Raw genomic sequence first — 20,552 nt, 5'->3', positions numbered from 1 at the left:
AATTACATCCATCTGCGGCCATTTTATGGTCAGGAATCTCTGGCTGATGAGGTAAAAGACAGGAGGCTTCACTTTACATATCAAAAAAGCGGAGCAGAACTATTCATAGATGTATATTAATTACACACAGTTTAAAAATTTTTTAGGAAAAGTGGCCAACCCCATTAAGCTTGTATACTTTCTTTTTGACATCTCTACCAGGGGTGTAACTACAGTGTTAGCAGTCATAGCAGCTGCTATGGGGCCCACAGTGTCAGGGGGCCCCATCATCCAACTTGACAAAAGAATCGACACTGTTATGTACACCATTATATACATATACATTGTACAACATAATATGTATATAACATATCTGTGATGTATATATACTGTATGTCTACACAATGTATGATGTGTATATATACTGCATTATGCTCTATATGTGTACTGTGTATACCGTGCTGTAACTCACATTTGTGAGCATATAAATATGTATATTTTTTAAGGGGTAAGGGGGGCCCTGATATGGCATGGGGCCCTGCCTCTCCTAGTTAAGCCACTGATCTCTACCCCCCCCTCTATCCTGCCTCCCGCACTTACACACATTAATAAAAACATGAGGAAAAGTGGTCAACCCCTTTAAGTCGGCAGTATGTGCATTTTATGTTGTGTACAATAAGCGTCATACCTGGATGGGCAATCAAGGTGAGACCGGTAGGGATCTGGCACCCAGGCACCCCTACAGATCAGCTCATTTACATTCATGTGGAGAATGGAATCGGAAGAACAGCGCCATTTTTTGTGTAATGGCTGGGCCAGGTAACTACAGCCTAGCTGTTTGGACATTAGGTGGAAGTCCTCAAAACCCCTGTGATAGGATATTAAAATTACTAAGGTCCATAATATTACACCCAAAGACAATTTATGGAGCCATAAGCGGACAGCGCCATGTAATGTGTAATGGTCATACGGAGGTACTACACTGTACGGTTAAGGCTGGAAAACCCATTTAATATAGATTTGTTGCATTCATTGAAATATGCGACCAATTCATGTTTAATATGTACAGACATTGTATATATTTTATATATATATTTTCTGTACAGAGCGGTAACATTGCAGTCATCACAATAGACGTGGCACTGCCCAGACTATGCCATAGGATACCCAGATCTATATGAAAATTCAATGAGAAGAACATAAAGAGGTCACAAAACGATGACAGCGAGTGCAGACATTTCCCATAGGAAACATATAAATATGTATATATACCATATAGCATATAGCAGGGTGTAGTCCTTTATAACACATCACGCTGTGCAGTCTGATACGTTTCCTTGGTACGGAGGTCATTTTCTTGGCACCTGAACGAACCATGAGGCTACGGAGAGGAAGGCGTCTCCCTGCGTGGCACGGATTTGGCAAGGGGAAGTCTCTAGGCTAATGATTTCTATATCTGGCACTGTAATGGGGTCTTTTGTGCTCAGTTGATGCCACTATCTGAAAAGAAAAACAAAAAGACATCAAATATCGAAAAAAATATATGGGGAATAATTTGTGCAGCACTGAACAGGATTTATGTGGACTTGGTTTTCAAACCTTACAGTGCAATGTCACTTTTCACCTGTGGAGGCGCTGCAGGAAAACCACTCACCCTGCAGATTAATGCCAGTCAGGGCTTCCTGTGATCAGTTTAGTCTTGGAGAACCCTTCCAAATGATAAGGAAAAATAGCATGGTTACTTACAGCTCGGTGTCTCCCATGGACGTGGGTCTCTCCAGTGCCTGTTTTCTCCTCTCAACTCCATCGAGGATTTTTTTGCGTGTGCCAAGTGGGATTCGTATACTTTTGAGGTCATGGTCTGAGCAGAGAGTGAGAGCCGCCAGGTCGATCTTCTCATCTTGGAGCAAGGAGACCAACTCAGACATCTGTAACGAGGCCAAGAAAGTCTCCAGTGGTGAGGTGTCAGGCTCCTCATCATCATCTAGTCCTAAATCCTCATCCTCCCATGGAAGCTCCTGCTCATTTCTTGCCTCCAAGCTTGTGGCGGTGCCGATACTGTCATCTAGACTTGATGAGCGTTTTAGCCGACTTCGAAGCTTCACCTCCCCACCGGCCATGTTGAGTGGATTGTCCTCCTGCCTTCCTACACCAAACAGCCCACTGCTGAGGTAGTTTCTCCTGAACACCATGGTACCAAGGCCGGGTCTGGTGAACAGAGAGTCATGTCCAGAATCGGTGCTGACCTCGGAGTGGGCCGACTCCACATGAAGACCAGGGTCACTCACCGCTCTGGACAATGAGTCTTCTTCATGGGAAAACATGTCCCGAAGATGTTGACGTCCTCGGTCCCGGGGGCTTGCATAGGTTCCTTGCTTGACAAACATCACATCGTTTCCGAGCTGCAGTCCGGAGAGCGATCGCACACTCTTCCTACCTTCCTCGTAGATCTTAAAAGTCCCATCGTTCTGTTTCCTACGCTCCAGCTTTTTCTGCATCTTCGTTTTGCCCTTGGTGGTGCCTGCAGCATGTGAATATGGCATGGTGGCAAGCAATGTGGCACTCGGGAAGCGTTGGCTCACTGAGCTGAGGAAAGGAGAAGAGATCACCAATACTATAGTCATGTCTCATCTACCATTGAACATTTTAACTACACAAAAACCTAAAATTGTTTCTCCATTGAGAGACGTAGGTACCGACTATAGGTGAGCGCACCCAACATTCAAGTTCGGGTTAGACCACCTGAACCTGGACGGATTGGCGGCAGAACAGCCTGAATTTGCTGTTCAGCCGCCAATCCGGCAATAGGTCCAGGTCATACAGCCTAACCCAAACTTGAATGTTGGGGGCCCCTAACAACTAGCCATGGCTATGATCACGTCCAGGTCAGGTGGCAAAATCCAAACGTCATGTCCAATTATCTCCAGTGCACTGTAGGAGAGGGGCTATTATAAGGGGGCTTCAGCCAGAAAGAAATCATTATTAAGGGGCTGCATGAAGGATGAATTAGAAGAGGGTTGCTGCAAGAAAGGGGACATTATATAGCATTAGCATCAGTAAGGGAGGGTATTATAATCTGTAGGCACACAAACATAAAATTTTGCAAATTTTACCTTGTCAGTCCCTGGTTACAAAAAGTTTGGGGACCACAGCTGTAGTTACTGTAAGGGGTCCACCATAAAGTTCCATACTGGAACAACCCCGCTGAGCGTCAATAAGCATAAGCACAAGGAAGAGGGAAATTATTAGCGATATCTTCTGTATCTGATGGGATTAGGGCACGGGTAATAATCTGCATAGCGACGGGATGTAATAATGTATTGACGTCTTAAAGGGAAAATTTAGGTCAGTGTCACAACCATCTAAATCTACATAGTTAGTTTCCTGGCGAGGGTGATTATTATATGTCAATAATTTGGTGACTGTGGTATCGGTTGTCAGCTATTCCTTCTGACCTGGGAAAAACATGCATACTTGGTGTGACCAATTGTGCAAAAGGGAGGGACACGCTGTTGCCAGACACTTTGGAGTAACTATTTCCCCTTAGACTATGGTTTTGGTAAAAGTCACAAGAGAAGAAATCACCAGAACACCCCTTTAAGACTCATAGTCCCCTTGCAGCTTAGTGCAGAAGCCATATATTTAGGATGTAATCTTGTCCTTGTGCTAACAATGTGGCTCATGCACCAGAGTTGTAATATGGTCATGTGCCTGAGCCAAGGGTCTCCAAACAGAACTTTTATTTTAGGGGTCCGATACCTGTTTGAGGACTAATCAGACCAATGACATGACACTTACAGATCACATGGACATGCTCCAGCACGCTCTGAACAGCAATAACAAGCACATCCACTATACAATCTATGGCACTGTGTGCTAAGATGTGAAAAGGCTCTTCAAAGCTCATCATGAGGATATCTGGTGTTGGATCCCACCCATATTTTTTAATGAAGGAAAAGTGCCATATATTATACAACACATGGATGAAAAACAAACACCAGGGACGCTAATGACACCGTACTACACCTACATGATAAAAATCTGCAATAAAATACATCAAGGAAGACGCGTCATCTTAAGTGCTAGGACTGATAATCCAGGTGTAGCTTTCCTTTGAACTATAAATGTGTTGTCCCTCTGGTAATCCTCCTGGAAAACAATATGACTATACAATGTATTTAGTCGTTTCTTACATTCAGAGCAGTATGGAAAGAGAAGCAATTACTACTACTATAGTAACCAGTAGTGTGGAAGCAGAGCCTCGATAAAACGGCAGATCGGTTTAATGTACTGAAATAAAGATCACTCTGGATCCGTCTCTGGGTGTCCTGTATCAGTTCTTTCCTTTTTGTAGACAGAACAAGTGTAATTGGGATAATGGGTTCTGGACATACAGGTGAGTCCTATAGTAATAATCCATCTACAACTAGTCCGAAAATTCTCTGTTGCTACTTAAAGAGAACCCGTCATCAGACACTGACCCAATAGACCACTACTCAGGACTGGTTTTAGCAATACATCCTCTGCCCATAAAAGTCCACAGTCAGGGGGCCCCTTTAGGGCAGGAGCCCCTGGGCAAATGCCCAGTTTTCCCGCCCCCTAACGCCGGCCCTGCCACTACCAATATGTTACCAAGCAGCTGAGCACCTCCTAGATTCTTTCATGGCCTGGTGTGGTGGCTTCATCCAGAAAATCAACTTTGAAGAGAGATGTTATTTGGTTGTGTAAAGTCAAGGAGGCGGAGAGTTCAACACTTAGGTGAAGCTTCTGCCTCTGAACACCTGCTCCTATTTGAATGACATCATCTCCAGGAGATCTGGTCAATGTTGTCCCTGAATGCAGAACCATCAATTACAGTGAAGGGGACGTTCTAAGTCAGAGAAAGTGTGACTTCAGTGTTAAAATCTCCGCCTCCTTGACTTCATAAAACCAATTTACATCTCACTTCAAAGTTGATTTTCTGGATGATGCCACCACACCAGGCCATGAAAGAATCTAGAAGGTGCTCAGCTGCTTGGTAACATATTGGTAGTGGCAGGGCCGGCGTTAGGGCCTGTGATCTCTATCTGTCCACGAGCAATCACCCTGCCAGGACCTTATGATAGTATTCATGTATATACAATCAAGCTCCTGGCAGGGCGATTGTACATGGACAGATAGAGATCACATGACCCCCCATCTGCAGCCATTTTATGGTCAGGAATCTCTGGCTGATGAGGTAAAAGACAGGAGGATTCACTTTACATATCAAGAAAGCGGAGCAGAACTATTACTAGATGTATATTAGTTACACACACAGTACAAAAAACATGAGGAAATGTTGCCAACCCCATAAAGCTTGTACACTTTCTTTTTAACATCTCTACACCCACCTATTTTCCTAAATCCCTTTCCAGCATCGTTGTGTCACTACCCTCACGGTAGAAAATGGTTGGGGGCACAAGCCACAAGTGACTTATGACCACATTTCCCCCTAATTTACGGACAGGCCTGCGTCTCATAGACTAGGCCCCGGGGTACACACATGTATATGCTGTATACTACGGCCCAGTACCTGGAGAAGCTAGAGAAGCTCATGGTATCGGAGTGGTCAGACATCTCCTTGCGGTAGCGCCGCTCCATCCGCTCATGGTGCCGACGTTGCAGTTTCGCACAGTCACGGATCCGTTTCTCGGCCTCACGGAAAGCGCGGTCCTTAAGTTTCGACACCAGTTTGGGGTTCAGACCGCTTTGCTTGGCTGCAATGGAATCCAGATAGCGCACGCACTCCATGTGCCCCTTGGTGGCGGCCATATCCAGAGGGGTGTGATAGTCATTATCCAGACACCAGATATTGGCCCCAAAAGACACCAAAAAGGAAAGGCAATTGAGATGGCCATTGGCAGCGGACAGATGCAGAGGTGTGTTTCCCCAAATGTCACATTTATCGGGATCTCCCCTAAAAACAAAGAAACAAAAAAAGGAAAGAGTAAGTAGACAGGTCCTGTTTTTTATAGGACATCACACATTATTAGGGGTCTGTGGTGGAGACTGAGTTTTCATTAAAATCCAACAACATAGAAGTTTAGGCATTTGCAAGAATATGTAAGTAAACCCCCATGTTAATGACTTCCCTTATAGGAAGTATATATAAAAAAACAAGTAACCCACAGGACACCTTAAAGAGGACCTATCACCATCTCACACATGTGGAGATGACGATACAACTATCTAGGGGCTGCTACATAGATTCAGAGACAGTTGCAGAGATATCAGTCCCAGTATCTGACCATTGTAATCCTCTCCAAAGTCAGAGAGGAGGTGCCGGAGAAGAGGAGTGTGTCATGGTAATCTTCTCACTAGCTCAAAGTGAGAGATGATGATCATAAGACACACCTCCTTCCCTGTTTAAGCTCCTCCTCCCTGACAGTGGAGAGGATTAGAATGGTCAGATACCAAGACTGGTATCTCAGCAACTGTGGGGGCTATAAAAAAAAGTGCCACTGAATCTGTTAAGCGGTCCATATAGAATGGCATGGTAATCTCCACAATGTGAGGGAGGGGGGGGGGGGGAATTAAAGGTTGTCTTTAAATGTTTTTTCCGGGAATTCTAGAAATCCAGTTATGTCTCTGGTTCCCCAGCAGTGCTGGTTGCACTGGTGACTTGTTCTTTGTCACCGTGACCAGTTGCAGTGGGTTCTGTGATCCCTAAAACTTCAATGAGTCATAGCAGGGTAAGTACACTGTGGGGCTGAATGGCTGAAAGCAGGGATCTTGAGTAATGATGAACTAATACAGGGGCTATAATTAGGACTCCTCATTATACAGTGAATGACCTTTACCGTCCTGCCCCTTTAAGACAGGGAAATCATTAATAATGGAAACAAATCTTTTTAATTAAAGTCACAGGAGTGAATGTTCTGACCTCTCCGTCTTTGTTTGTTGCCTTGGTTGGATAATGTTGTGCATAATCGTATCCGGGAAACCGAGGGAGCGACCGCGTTCATGTAACGAAAGACTACGTCATCTCTGCAGGACCGTAATGTGCGATAATCTGCAGACATGATCTGTATAATGGAAAATGTCTCTTAGCCCTGCACCAATGAGCGCGCAGTTGTGGGTAAGCATTGCGGATTGTATACAGTGAGGATGGTGACTGATGGGGTATTAGTCAAAAAGTTGGTTGAATCAGCATCAAGGAGTGTTTTGGACCTTTTTTTTTCTTTGGTCATATATTCTTATTATAGGTAATCAATATCTGATTTGCGGGGGTCAGACAACCCCCACACATTCATCACATGGTCTGTTTTCAAATTAAAGTGGCTGAATTGCAATATCCAGCCCATCCACTATAAAATGTGTGGCGCTGTACTTGACAAAGTATTACGAGATCACAGCGCTGCCTCAAATTTCACAGTCTCTTTATACAGCTAATCGCCAGAGGTGTCAGAAAGTCACTGAGGGATATACAAGTCCTGGAATACCCCTTTCAGGAATACCTGTTGCTTTAAAGGGAACCTGTCAGCAGAAATTAACCTAAAAAATACTAACAGTTTGCTGTAAAGCAGCTGAACATCTTCTAGATGAGGTTTCTTTCATGGCCCAGGGTAGTGGAATCATCCAGCAAATCAACTTTGAAGTAAACTATAAATTGGTTGTATAAAGTCAAGGAGGCGGAGAGTTTAACACTGAAGTCATGCTCTCCACTCTACACTGTAATTAATGGTCCCGGTATCCGAAAACATCACTAACCAGATCTCCTGAAGTCTATTGCAGAGTATGAGGTGTTCAGAGGTGGGGAGAGCTTGACTTCCGGTCTAAACTCTCCGCCTCCTTGACTTTATACAACCAATTTACATCTCACTTCAAAGTAGATTTTCTGGTTGATGCCACCACACTGGGTCATGAAAGAAACATGATCGGGAAGGTGTTCAGCTGCTTGACAATTACTGGTTATAGTTTATAAGGCCAATTTCTGATGACAGGTTCCCTTAAAGAGTCTTTCAGTTGCGGTTTCTAGGTTAGCTGTCGTCATTCCATCAATCATCCTCCTATTAACTGATAATACCAAAATAGAAATTAAAGTAACCCCCTGGATGTAGTGGTTTCACCAGACCACGGTTAATAGTCCATGGTCTGATTTTTCTCCTCTCCCATTGAGCCCGGTCATCTACTCAACGGAAAGGCTGACATAAGGGTTGAGCTGTAATACCGAGTGTAGCCACTATACGGCGTGTGGCAATGTACTTGATAAAGAGTTAGGAGACCTCTGCATGTCCCCAAATTCAGCAGTTTCAATTAAGATTGAATCTGTGAGTAGCCCGATGAAGGAGCTGATCCGTGACTTTTACTTCAATTGAAAATGAAAGTAAACCCCTTAGATGCTGTGGTCTCATCAAAACCATGGCCTCTGAGGGGTTAGTGATCAAAGTTATGTGTGATAACAGACCCTGACCCGTGACTCAACTCTAAATCATAATTTGGAACATTAGAAACTAGTTACAAGCAAAAAGCAAGAAACGATGGGATATGAATTTTTTTAATGAATTTTTGAAAACAAAAATTTGCATGTGTTTTCTGATATTTTAATTAAAAGTCTTCTTCTGGGTAGGGATGACTTTCTTAGGCTACGATCATTGGTATCAGGATTCAATCCTAGAAATACAGGAGTCTTAAGGAGCGGCTCCACCCTCCGAGCCATATGATCTGCTGGACGGCTCCGTCCTCCGGTGTCGGTGTCACGCTACATGATCATTGCCGAATATACATGCAACGCCCAAAATCTTCTTCTAATTTACACAATGGCCATTTAAGGGCTCATGTTCACAGTTAAAGGGGAAGATTTCAGCTTCTGGAATTACACGTTATAAATATATATATTTTTTTTTTTATATAATCAATTCCAAAAGAATCCAACAATCCTCTCCTTTCTTCATCTAGTTTGGCACCAAAGGTCCGTAGGAAGGAGAATATTTCATCATCACCATCTCATTAGTATGCGTGACATCATCACAATGGGGAGAAGAGCCTGAGGTAAAACGGTTCTAGTTGCCCATGAAAACCAATCAGAGCTCAGCTTTCATTTTATAAACAGCTGTGGGAGAATCAAAGCCGAGCTCTGATTGGTTGCCATGGGCAACTAGAACAATTCTGCTCTCAGACACTTCTGATAAATCTCCCCCTCATTAATGTGTATGACGTCACAATCTCTTTCGTTGAATACAAATCTCGAATTGGTAGATTTAGATTCATGACATCGTCGCAAAACAGGCGATGACACACCCACTTTAGTTGGGCTCCTATTGGTAGATTGCCTTGGAAGTGAGTGACATCATCATAACGTGTGAAATAAAACAATATCATTAGATACAGATCCCCTATTGGTAGATTGTCTTGAGAATTCATGACATCATTGTAATGTAGGTGATGACACCCTATCTAAGTGGATCCAGCTCTCCTATTGGTAGATTGGCTTGCAAATAACAATGTAGGTGATGCCACTATCTGTTTAATCAGATACAACCTATTAGTAGATTTGGTAGGTTAAAGGGGTATTCAAAGACATGATTCTTAAATATACTCAGGATAACAAAATAACATATTCTCTTAATTCAGTGTTATTAACAAAAATACAGCATTTCACAGATATAATTCCAACCTGTCTCTATCAGTCCTGGTGTATACAATTTCGGGTTGCTCTTGGATCCAACCGTAAATCTTCTGATTATGGTCGTGCAGGGCAGATTCTTCCCATGAATAGCTTCGCCTGTCTGTACACTGCAATGCTCTCTGCCTACAGCCCCTCCCCCTGCATTACAAGACCAGCTCAGGCACAGGCACTTCCTGCACTATAAAACTGGATAACATAGTAAAGTAAGGGGTTAAAAAGGATCTTTATTGTGTAACTATCACCAGGGAATTTCTTTCATGGGCCAACCCCTTTAAGGTTTAAATTCATGACATCATAACAATGTGTCTCTTTTATACATCTTTTGGTAGAAAGTGAGAAATTCATGACATTGTCACAACACACTATAACAAACACTGTCAGCTCTGCTATGTGCCCCCCTCCCCCTCCCCTGGATAAAGATCTTATCTCATCTGTAGCTTGTAGAGTAAGTCTTTGCACACTGCTTGCCGGCAGGAATTGCCTGCGTCTGAGCTGGTCTTGTAATGGATGGGGGAGTGGCTGGAGGCAGAGATCACTGCAGTGTGCAGACAGGAGAAGCTATTCATGAGTCTCCTATGTAACTGACGACATGTTCCGTTGGATACAGCTCCCCTATTGGTAGATTGACCTGGATATGAATGACATCATCACAATGTAAGTGATGACACAATCTCTTCCCTTTCGGATGCAGTTTCCCTATTTCCTATTATTTTTTAGGGAAAATTTGTGACATCACCAACATTTTTTTTTTTTTTGCAGCATTTTAATGTTGCTACATCAGACCATAATATAAACTTCAATTTAAAGGTGAACTTATGAGATAAGGGCTCATTTTCTATTATTGGAATTAACCCTTTCAGGTTTGGGAAAAGCCTAGTAAAACTTGCGTTTAAACTTCTTGCTCTTCTACTTCTGTGCTCTTTGTAGTAGCTTTTCTCCCTGGTGCGGGCGATGTAGTACATTTGTTGTGTCTCTGCCTCCTTCCACATGTAGCCTGCAGTATAACAGTTTCATGGGTATGCATAATTCATGGCGCTGGGTTAGTGAGATGGAGAATGTAACTGAGCTCATGTGACACATACACACACGACACGACTGTACCGTGACCTCTAGGCACACGCACTACCCCTACAGCGTGCCAGACACCGCCATGACAGTCCGTACTGACCATCGGAACCAGAAGTCAGTATTACAGTATGTGCCTCATGGAGCGAGACTGAGACACTGTTTGTGACTTGTTAGATAGCGGAATCGTGTGATAAATGTGCCGCCAGGATAACCACACACACATTTTCGGAAAATTGAACAAGCAAGGCAAAAACATAAATTTTTTGTTAAAAAAAAAATGTAAAAAAGTTGCAAAACTTCGAACCAGGATAATCACCGTCCAGACACGTAAATAGAAACGTGGCGGAAGCCCCGAGTTTTTCGTAGCGGAAAAGTCTGATAAGTGTGAACATACAGTATGAAGTGCAAAAAGCACAGTTAAAGGGGCACTCCAGTAATAATCAGTTACACCCTAGCTAATAGATGGGGCAAGACTGTGTGATGTAGGTAGATCCAGGCACGGGGACCCTTTGTTGTACGTAAAGGTCACATTATTATTGGTGGATTATATTCATTTGTACTAATTAAGCTGAATACTAAAAACCAAATCTTTTAAAAGGGGGTTTCCGTCAATTCTGGAAAGCCTGTTGGGGGCACCTAGTGGCGGACCCTGCGTTGCTCCAGTACATCAGGACTTCAGTGAGGAAATTTTCAGGGGGAGGTCACAGTAGTGGTCAGGTCGAACGACCTGAGCCGGCTCCCATCAGTGAGCCGATGGCTAACTAAACCCCTCACCAAACGGCTCACCATGCCTCCTAATCTAATATTGGGTTAAAAGTGGAGTGATGCAGGGCGCCAGACTGGCCTGCGGCTCCCTATTATATATTTAATAGGGAGCCATTCAGCAGCAAGAATAGCCGGCTCTTCTTAATGAGCGGAGCCTAATGAGCCAACTCACTAAGAAGAGCCGGAATTCCCCTCACTAGGTCACAGGAAGTTATGGAAGGTCACTCAATGGCCAGTTTTGGCCAATGAGTGACCTCATCAAACCAAGGGGCGTGACTTGGTCCACAGAGGGCAATCGTTGGCGTAAAAGGGTCATCTGACCCACCACAAATTCCGGGTGAAGCAACCAGATGCCAAATCAGAGTATGCAATTTTTTTTACATTTTTTTTGCCACCCAAAGGTTTTTTCCCCCAATTCCTGGAAAACACCTTAAAGAAGAACTGAATAATCACACATCAAATCTACTCCTAAAAAACAGTTTCAACAAATCGGGTCTACATCGGAAAGGCTCTTGGATCCGTCCTGACTTGAACTCAGTACAGACGCTGTGCCAAGTCCTGAAACAAGCAGGTCAAGCATAAAATCCCACATACAAAGAAGAATCCCCACCGAGGACCGAGGGACCCCCATGCCCGTAACCACCGGGGGTCCCAACAATCAGACAATCCCCCATTGATTAGAATATTGTGAAGTTTTATTAAAAGGAAAATATTTCAAGGCTCTATAACGGGTCTGACCTTGACATACAAAGGTTTCTGCTACCTATAGGTGGCACTAGAGGGACAGTGTTGTTCCTACTGGGAAAGATCTAATTTGCATATGTATAAATATGCAAATTAATCATGATTATGCATAACGCAAGGACACGGACAGACCAAAATGTCATAACATTAGGATGGACGTAACGAGCCGTGCACAAGACTCTTTCCCATCATATTCCCAATTATATGACAGGGTCTCCCTAATGTCCCCCTCCTCTCACATTGACATGTGGCCAAAATCAAATGAGGACATTCATTGTCTAAAGGGCACAGAGAGCTCATTAGTCAATGTGAGCCCAATGCCAGCGGCTAAATAATCCTAATTTACCCAAATGAATTCTGACTCATCCTGCAAATAAACTGCAGCCCATCCATGAAAAGGAAAGACTGATTGACAGTAAGACGTGACAGTAAACACATTAAGGCCAAGGCCACACAGCATTTTTTGGTTTGAAGTTAAGGAGCTCCTGAGCCCAAGACCCAGAGGTTCTCTAACAAAACTTTGAAATGGCAATAAAGTATCACAAATCCTTCCCTACTCTCTCTCCTCACTGAGATTTATGATACATGGGTTCCCTTACATGTGCCCCTCCTCCTCTATCTACCATACATAGAGGATAGCTTATATATCTAAGCTTCCATTGTAGAAGTATCTATCATACATAGAGCATAGCTTCTGCATCTAAGCTCATAATAAAGAGAGGAGATGCTGTATCTAAGCTTCCACTGGATATGTATCTACCATACACAGAACTGAGCTGCAGTATCTAAGCTGCCATTGTATAGGTATGGGGCCCCTTCCCCCATAAAAATATACATAAATGTATACTCACACATGTGAGTTACAATCACACAAATTTACACACTTATATTCTCACATATACATACAGCATAAACATACATACACTATATAAACACCACATATACATACATACAGCATATACACACACTTATGGAGCATATATACGTTATATACACACATACATACAATATCATATACAGACATAGAGAATCTAATATACACCTAATATCCCAGATCTTAGGCCCCCTGACATTATAGGCCCCATAGCAGCTGCTATTGCTGCTATCCTTTCAGTTACTCCCCTGGTAGGTATCTAAACTGTATAGTGGATAGGTATCTTCCATACACAGAACTGAGCTGCTGTATCTAAGCTCCCAATATAGAGCTATCTACCACACATAGGGCATATTTTCTGTATCTAAGCATCCATTGTATAGGTATCTACCATACATGGAGCTGAACAGCAATATCTAAGATGCCATTGGATAGGTATCTAACGTACATATAGCTGAGCTTCTGTATCTAAGCTTTCAGCAGTGACGTATCTACCATCATTGGTGCCACTAATTATCTGCATGACTGTACTGCAGCAATCCCCTGACCATGTAACCTATGTAGTGGTATCTTATTACTCCCCTGCACATAGTAATACGAGTCCATAGATCACGTACACACCACAGAGGCAACGATTTGTACCAATACTTCAAATACTATAATAAAATCAGTACTTTGTATTAATATTTTCATGCAGACTGTTGAAAAGCAGCAATGAACATGTTGAGGCGCAGAGGCTGCAGGAAGCACCAGACCACAGACAAATATACAAGTTCTGTATAGAAGGAGTATAAGGACCACAGAGATTCTGAATGGAACTAAAGCAAGGGTATACATCACCTTAGCACTGACACTCTCATCTAATCTACATCTAGGGAGCGCAGAGGCTGCAGGAAGCACCAGACCAAAAAGATACAAGTTCTGTATAGAAGGAGTATAAGGACCACAGGGATTCTGAATGGAGATAAAGCAACGGTGTACATAACCTTAGCACTGACACTCTCATACAATCTACATCTAGGGAGCGCAGAGGCTGCAGGAAGCACCAGGCCACAAAGATACAAGTTCTGTATAGAAGAAACATAGGGACCACAGAGATTCTGAATGGAGATACAGTACACCACCTTAGCACTGACACTCTCATACAATCTACATCTAGGGAGAGCAGAGGCTGCAGGAAGCACCAGGCCACAGACAAAGATACAAGTTCTGTATAGAAAGAGTATAAGGACCACAGGGATTTTGAATGGAACTGAAGCAAGGGTATACATCAACTTAGCACTGACACTCTCATCTAATCTACATCTAGGGAGCGCAGAGGCTGCAGGTAGCACCAGACCACAAAGATACAAGTTCTGTATATAAGGAACATAATGACCACAGGAATTCTAAATGGAGATACAATGATGCTATAGAGTACATCACTTTAGCACTGACGCTCTTATACAATCTACATCTAGGGAGCGCAGAGGCTGCAGGAAGCTCCAGACCACAGACAAATATACAACTTCTGTATAGAAGGAGTATAAGGACCACAGGGATTCTGAATGTAGATACATTAATGATATACAGTACATCACCTTAGCACTAATGCTTTCATATCATGTAGACTTAGTGAGCGCAGAGGCTGCAGGAAGCCTAGGAACTAAAAACTAATAGACCAGAGCCCCTGACCACACACCAGACTATTGCTACATTGGAAGGTCATTCTATAACAGGACCTGGACTCATAATATCATAGTCACCTATGCTGCTAAAAGTACCTGCCTGTACTAAAAACATGATGGGATCTGGCATTCTGTCAAGCAAATACGACCCGCAGATGCTCCATGAACACAGCCATGTTAACAAGACCTTAGGTTTTGGCTAAAAGTATCACATTTATAACACAGATTAGGATACAGAATGCACATTACATAGCGGGGCCCATGTACGGTTATTAATGGGGGCCCATATATATATAGACACAAGCGTATTCACACATACGTATCACTATGACCCCCATGTCCACATGCTCATCCTATAAGAATCTATGGTACAATGCACATGGATACATTCAAATTTAAATTGCATCTAATATTAATCTGCTGCTCAAAATAGTCCAAAATGACCCCAAAATAAACAGATTCGTAACAGGAATACGAGAAGGTGCGGTACACCCCTATAACACACCCCTATAGTACACCCCATTACATATAGGACACATTACACATCACTTTATCTGCATTAATGACTGGAGAATAACTACAAGTCCCAGCAGGACCAGTGTGTAGAGCAGTCCTCACCCCCGGCTGACGATGAGCCGCAGCGCCCCCAGGTGTCCGTGGTAAGCCGCCCACAGGGTCGGGGTCATCCCGTCCTCGTCCGGGGAGTTCAGGTCTCTCCGTGTCGCCTCCTTCAGCACATCCAGAAAGCCGTCCCGGGCGGCGCGGTGATAGCGCCCGTCCATCCTGCATGTCCCGGGGCTGCGCTCAGCACACACACCCCGGAGCGACAAGTACTACTGCCGGAGCCAGCGAGCCCCGCCCCGACAACACCTGCCGGAGGAGCGCCACCGCCCGGACACTGGAGGGAGTGCCAGCCCCCCGGTATTTATACTACACCTCTAACCTATATATATACTGCACCCAACAGTGCCCCCAACATATATACTGCACCCAACAGTGCCCCCTGTATATATACTACACCTATCAGTGCCCCCTGTATATATACTACACCTATCTGTGCCCCCTGTATATATAATACACCTATCACTGCCCCCTGTATATATACTACACCTATCACTGCCCCCTGTATATATAATACACCTATCACTGCCCCCTGTATATATACTACACCCATCAGTGCCCCCTGTATATATACTACACCTATCACTGCCCCCTGTATATATACTACACCTATCAGTGCCCCCTGTATATATACTACACCTGTCAGTGCCCCCTGTATATATACTACACCTATCAGTGCCCCCTGTATATATACTACACCCATCAGTGCCCCCTGTATATATACTACACCCATCAGTGCCCCCTGTATATATACTACACCCATCAGTGCCCCCTGTATATATACTACACCTATCAGTCCCCCCGGTATATATACTACACCTATCAGTGCCCCCTGTATATATACTACACCTATCAGTGCCCCCTGTATATATACTACACCCATCAGTGCCCCCTGTATATATACTACACCTATCAGTGCCCCCTGTATATATACTACACCTATCAGTCCCCCCGGTATATATACTACACCTATCTGTGCCCCCTGTATATATACTACACCCATCAGTGCCCCCTGTATATATACTACACCCATCAGTGCCCCCTGTATATATACTACACCTATCAGTGCCCCCTGTATATACTACACCTATCAGTGCCCCCTGTATATATACTACACCTATCAGTGCCCCCTGTATATATACTACACCTGTCAGTGCCCCCTGTATATATACTACACCCATCAGTGCCCCCTGTATATACACTACACCTATCAGTGCTCCCTGTATATATACTACACCTATCAGTGCTCCCTGTATATATACTACACCCATCAGTGCCCCCTGTATATACACTACACCTATCAGTGCCCCCTGTAAATATACTACACCTATCAGTGCCCCTGTATATATACTACACCTATCAGTGCCCCCTGTATATATACTACACCCATCAGTGCCCCCTGTATATATACTACACCTATCAGTGCCCCCTGTATATATACTACACCTATCAGTGCCCCCTGTATATATACTACACCTATCAGTGCCCCCTGTATATATACTACACCTATCAGTGCCCCCTGTATATATACTACACCCATCAGTGCCCCCTGTATATATACTACACCTATCAGTGCCCCCTGTATATATACTACACCTGTCAGTGCCCCCTGTATATATACTACACCCATCTGTGCCCCCTGTATATATACTACACCTATCACTGCCCCCTGTATATATACTACACCTATCAGTGCCCCCTGTATATATACTACACCTATCAGTGCCCCCTGTATATATACTACACCTATCAGTGCACCCTCTATATATACTACACCTATCAGTGCCCCCTGTATATATACTACACCTATCAGTGCCCCCTGTATATATACTACACCCATCAGTGCCCCCTGTATATATACTACACCTATCACTGCCCCCTGTATATATACTACACCTATCAGTGCCCCCTGTATATATACTACACCTATCAGTGCCCCCTGTATATATACTACACCCATCAGTGCCCCCTGTATATATACTACACCTATCAGTGCCCCCTGTATATATACTACACCTATCAGTGCCCCCTGTATATATACTACACCTATCAGTGCCCCCTGTATATATACTACACCCATCAGTGCCCCCTGTATATATACTACACCTATCAGTGCCCCCTGTATATATACTACACCTGTCAGTGCCCCCTGTATATATACTACACCCATCAGTGCCCCCTGTATATATACTACACCTATCACTGCCCCCTGTATATATACTACACCTATCAGTGCCCCCTGTATATATACTACACCTATCAGTGCCCCCTGTATATATACTACACCTATCAGTGCACCCTCTATATATACTACACCTATCAGTGCCCCCTGTATATATACTACACCTATCAGTGCCCCCTGTATATATACTACACCCATCAGTGCCCCCTGTATATATACTACACCTATCACTGCCCCCTGTATATATACTACACCTATCAGTGCCCCCTGTATATATACTACACCTATCAGTGCCCCCTGTATATATACTACACCTATCAGTGCACCCTCTATATATACTACACCTATCAGTGCCCCCTGTATATATACTACACCTATCAGTGCCCTCTGTATATATACTACACCTATCAGTGCCCCCTGTATATATACTACACCCATCAGTGCCCCCTGTATATATACTACACCTATCACTGCCCCCTGTATATATACTACACCTATCAGTGCCCCCTGTATATATACTACACCTATCAGTGCCCCCTGTATATATACTACACCTATCAGTGCACCCTCTATATATACTACACCTTTCAGTGCCCCCTGTATATATACTACACCTATCAGTGCCCCCTGTATATATACTACACCTGTCAGTGCCCTCTGTATATATACTACACCCATCAGTGCCCCCTGTATATATACTACACCCATCAGTACCCTCTGTATATATACTACACCCATCAGTGCCCCCTGTATATATACTACACCTATCAGTGCACCCTCTATATATACTACACCTATCAGTGCCCCCTGTATATATACTACACCTATCAGTGCCCCCTGTATATATACTACACCTGTCAGTGCCCCCTGTATATATACTACACCTGTCAGTGCCCCCTGTATATATACTACACCTGTCAGTGCCCCCTGTATATATACTACAGCTATCAGTGCCCCCTGTATATATACTACACCTATCAGTGCTCCCTGTATATATACTACACCTATCAGTGCTCCCTGTATATATACTACACCTATCAGTGCCCCCTGTATATATACTACACCCATCAGTGCCCTCTGTATATATACTACACCCATCAGTGCCCTCTGTATATATACTACACCCATCAGTGCCCTCTGTATATATACTACACCCATCAGTGCCCCCTGTATATATACTACACCTATCAGTGCCCCCTGTATATATACTACACCCATCAGTGCCCCCTGTATATATACTACACCTATCAGTGCCCCCTGTATATATACTACACCTGTCAGTGCCCCCTGTATATATACTACACCTGTCAGTGCCCCCTGTATATATACTACAGCTATCAGTGCCTCCTGTATATATACTACACCTATCAGTCCCCCCGGTATATATACTACACCTATCAGTGCTCCCTGTATATATACTACACCTATCAGTGCCCTCTGTATATATACTACACCCATCAGTGCCCCCTGTATATATACTACACCTATCAGTGCCCCCTGTATATATACTACACCTATCAGTGCCCCCTGTATATATACTACACCCATCAGTGCCCCCTGTATATATACTACACCCATCAGTGCCCCCTGTATATATACTACACCCATCAGTGCCCTCTGTATATATACTACACCCATCAGTGCCCCCTGTATATATACTACACCTATCAGTCCCCCCGGTATATATACTACACCTATCAGTGCCCCCTGTATATATACTCCACCTATCAGTGCCCCCTGTATATATACTACACCTGTCAGTGCCCCCTGTATATATACTACACCTGTCAGTGCCCCCTGTATATATACTACACCTATCAGTGCCCCCTGTATATATACTACACCTATCAGTGCCCCCTGTATATATACTACACCTATCAGTGCCCCCTGTATATATACTACACCTATCAGTGTCCCCTGTATATATACTACACCTGTCAGTGCCCCCTGTATATATACTACACCTATCAGTGCCCCCTGTATATATACTACACCTATCAGTGCCCCCTGTATATATACTACACCCATCAGTGCCCCCTGTATATATACTACACCCATCAGTGCCCCCTGTATATATACTACACCTATCAGTGCCCCTGTATATATACTACACCTATCAGTGCCCCTGTATATATACTACACCTGTCAGTGCCCCTGTATATATACTACACCCATCAGTGCCCCCTGTATATATACTACACCTATCAGTGCCCCCTGTATATATACTACACCTATCAGTGCCCCTGTATATATACTACACCCATCAGTGCCCCCTGTATATATACTACACCCATCAGTGCCCCCTGTATATATACTACACCTATCAGTGCCCCTGTATATATACTACACCCATCAGTGCCCCCTGTATATATACTACACCTATCAGTGCCCCTGTATATATACTACACCCATCAGTGCCCCCTGTATATATACTACACCTATCAGTGCCCCCTGTATATATACTACACCTATCAGTGCCCCCTGTATATATACTACACCTATCAGTGTCCCCTGTATATATACTACACCTGTCAGTGCCCCCTGTATATATACTACACCTATCAGTGCCCCCTGTATATATACTACACCTATCAGTGCCCCCTGTATATATACTACACCCATCAGTGCCCCCTGTATATATACTACACCCATCAGTGCCCCCTGTATATATACTACACCTATCAGTGCCCCTGTATATATACTACACCTATCAGTGCCCCTGTATATATACTACACCTGTCAGTGCCCCTGTATATATACTACACCCATCAGTGCCCCCTGTATATATACTACACCTATCAGTGCCCCCTGTATATATACTACACCTATCAGTGCCCCTGTATATATACTACACCCATCAGTGCCCCCTGTATATATACTACACCCATCAGTGCCCCCTGTATATACACTACACCTATCAGTGCCCCTGTATATATACTACACCCATCAGTGCCCCCTGTATATATACTACACCTATCAGTGCCCCCTGTATATATACTACAC

General features: G+C 43.7%; 1 protein-coding gene across 3 annotated transcripts; it reads right to left on the bottom strand.

Annotated features, from left to right (window-relative positions):
* Nucleotides 1–99: 99 nt before the first annotated feature.
* On the bottom strand, nt 100–15,637 carry USH1G (USH1 protein network component sans). 3 transcript variants are annotated; one of them, XM_072112395.1, is made up of 4 exons: nt 15,365–15,637; nt 5,534–5,917; nt 1,726–2,565; nt 100–1,479 (listed from the first exon to the last, which is right to left on the bottom strand). In XM_072112395.1, exons 1-4 carry the CDS (start codon nt 15,526–15,528, stop codon nt 1,476–1,478), a joined length of 1,392 nt encoding a protein of 463 aa, XP_071968496.1. In that variant the 5' UTR covers nt 15,529–15,637; the 3' UTR covers nt 100–1,475. The 3 variants fall into 3 exon arrangements, with proteins under 3 accessions (XP_071968496.1, XP_071968495.1, XP_071968497.1); XM_072112394.1 differs by having other exon boundaries at nt 100–1,475; XM_072112396.1 differs by lacking the exon at nt 100–1,479 and having other exon boundaries at nt 1,722–2,565.
* Between the last annotated feature and the right edge of the window lie 4,915 nt (nt 15,638–20,552).

Source organism: Engystomops pustulosus, chromosome 6 (assembly GCF_040894005.1).
Source record: "Engystomops pustulosus chromosome 6, aEngPut4.maternal, whole genome shotgun sequence".
NCBI classification, from domain to species: domain Eukaryota; kingdom Metazoa; phylum Chordata; class Amphibia; order Anura; family Leptodactylidae; genus Engystomops; species Engystomops pustulosus.
This window is presented reverse-complemented; position numbering and strand designations above follow the sequence as displayed.

Excerpts from the sequence above, each read along its gene's own strand:
- USH1G (XM_072112394.1), bottom strand. The coding sequence starts at position 15,528 with ATGGACGGGCGCTATCACCGCGCCGCCCGGGACGGCTTTCTGGATGTG. Across the intron at positions 5,918-15,364 it reads CGGCTCATCGTCAGCCGGGG|GGGAGATCCCGATAAATGTG; the intron begins GTGAGGACTGCT and ends CTTTGTTTTTAG. Across the intron at positions 2,566-5,533 it reads AGCTTCTCTAGCTTCTCCAG|CTCAGTGAGCCAACGCTTCC; the intron begins GTACTGGGCCGT and ends TCCTTTCCTCAG.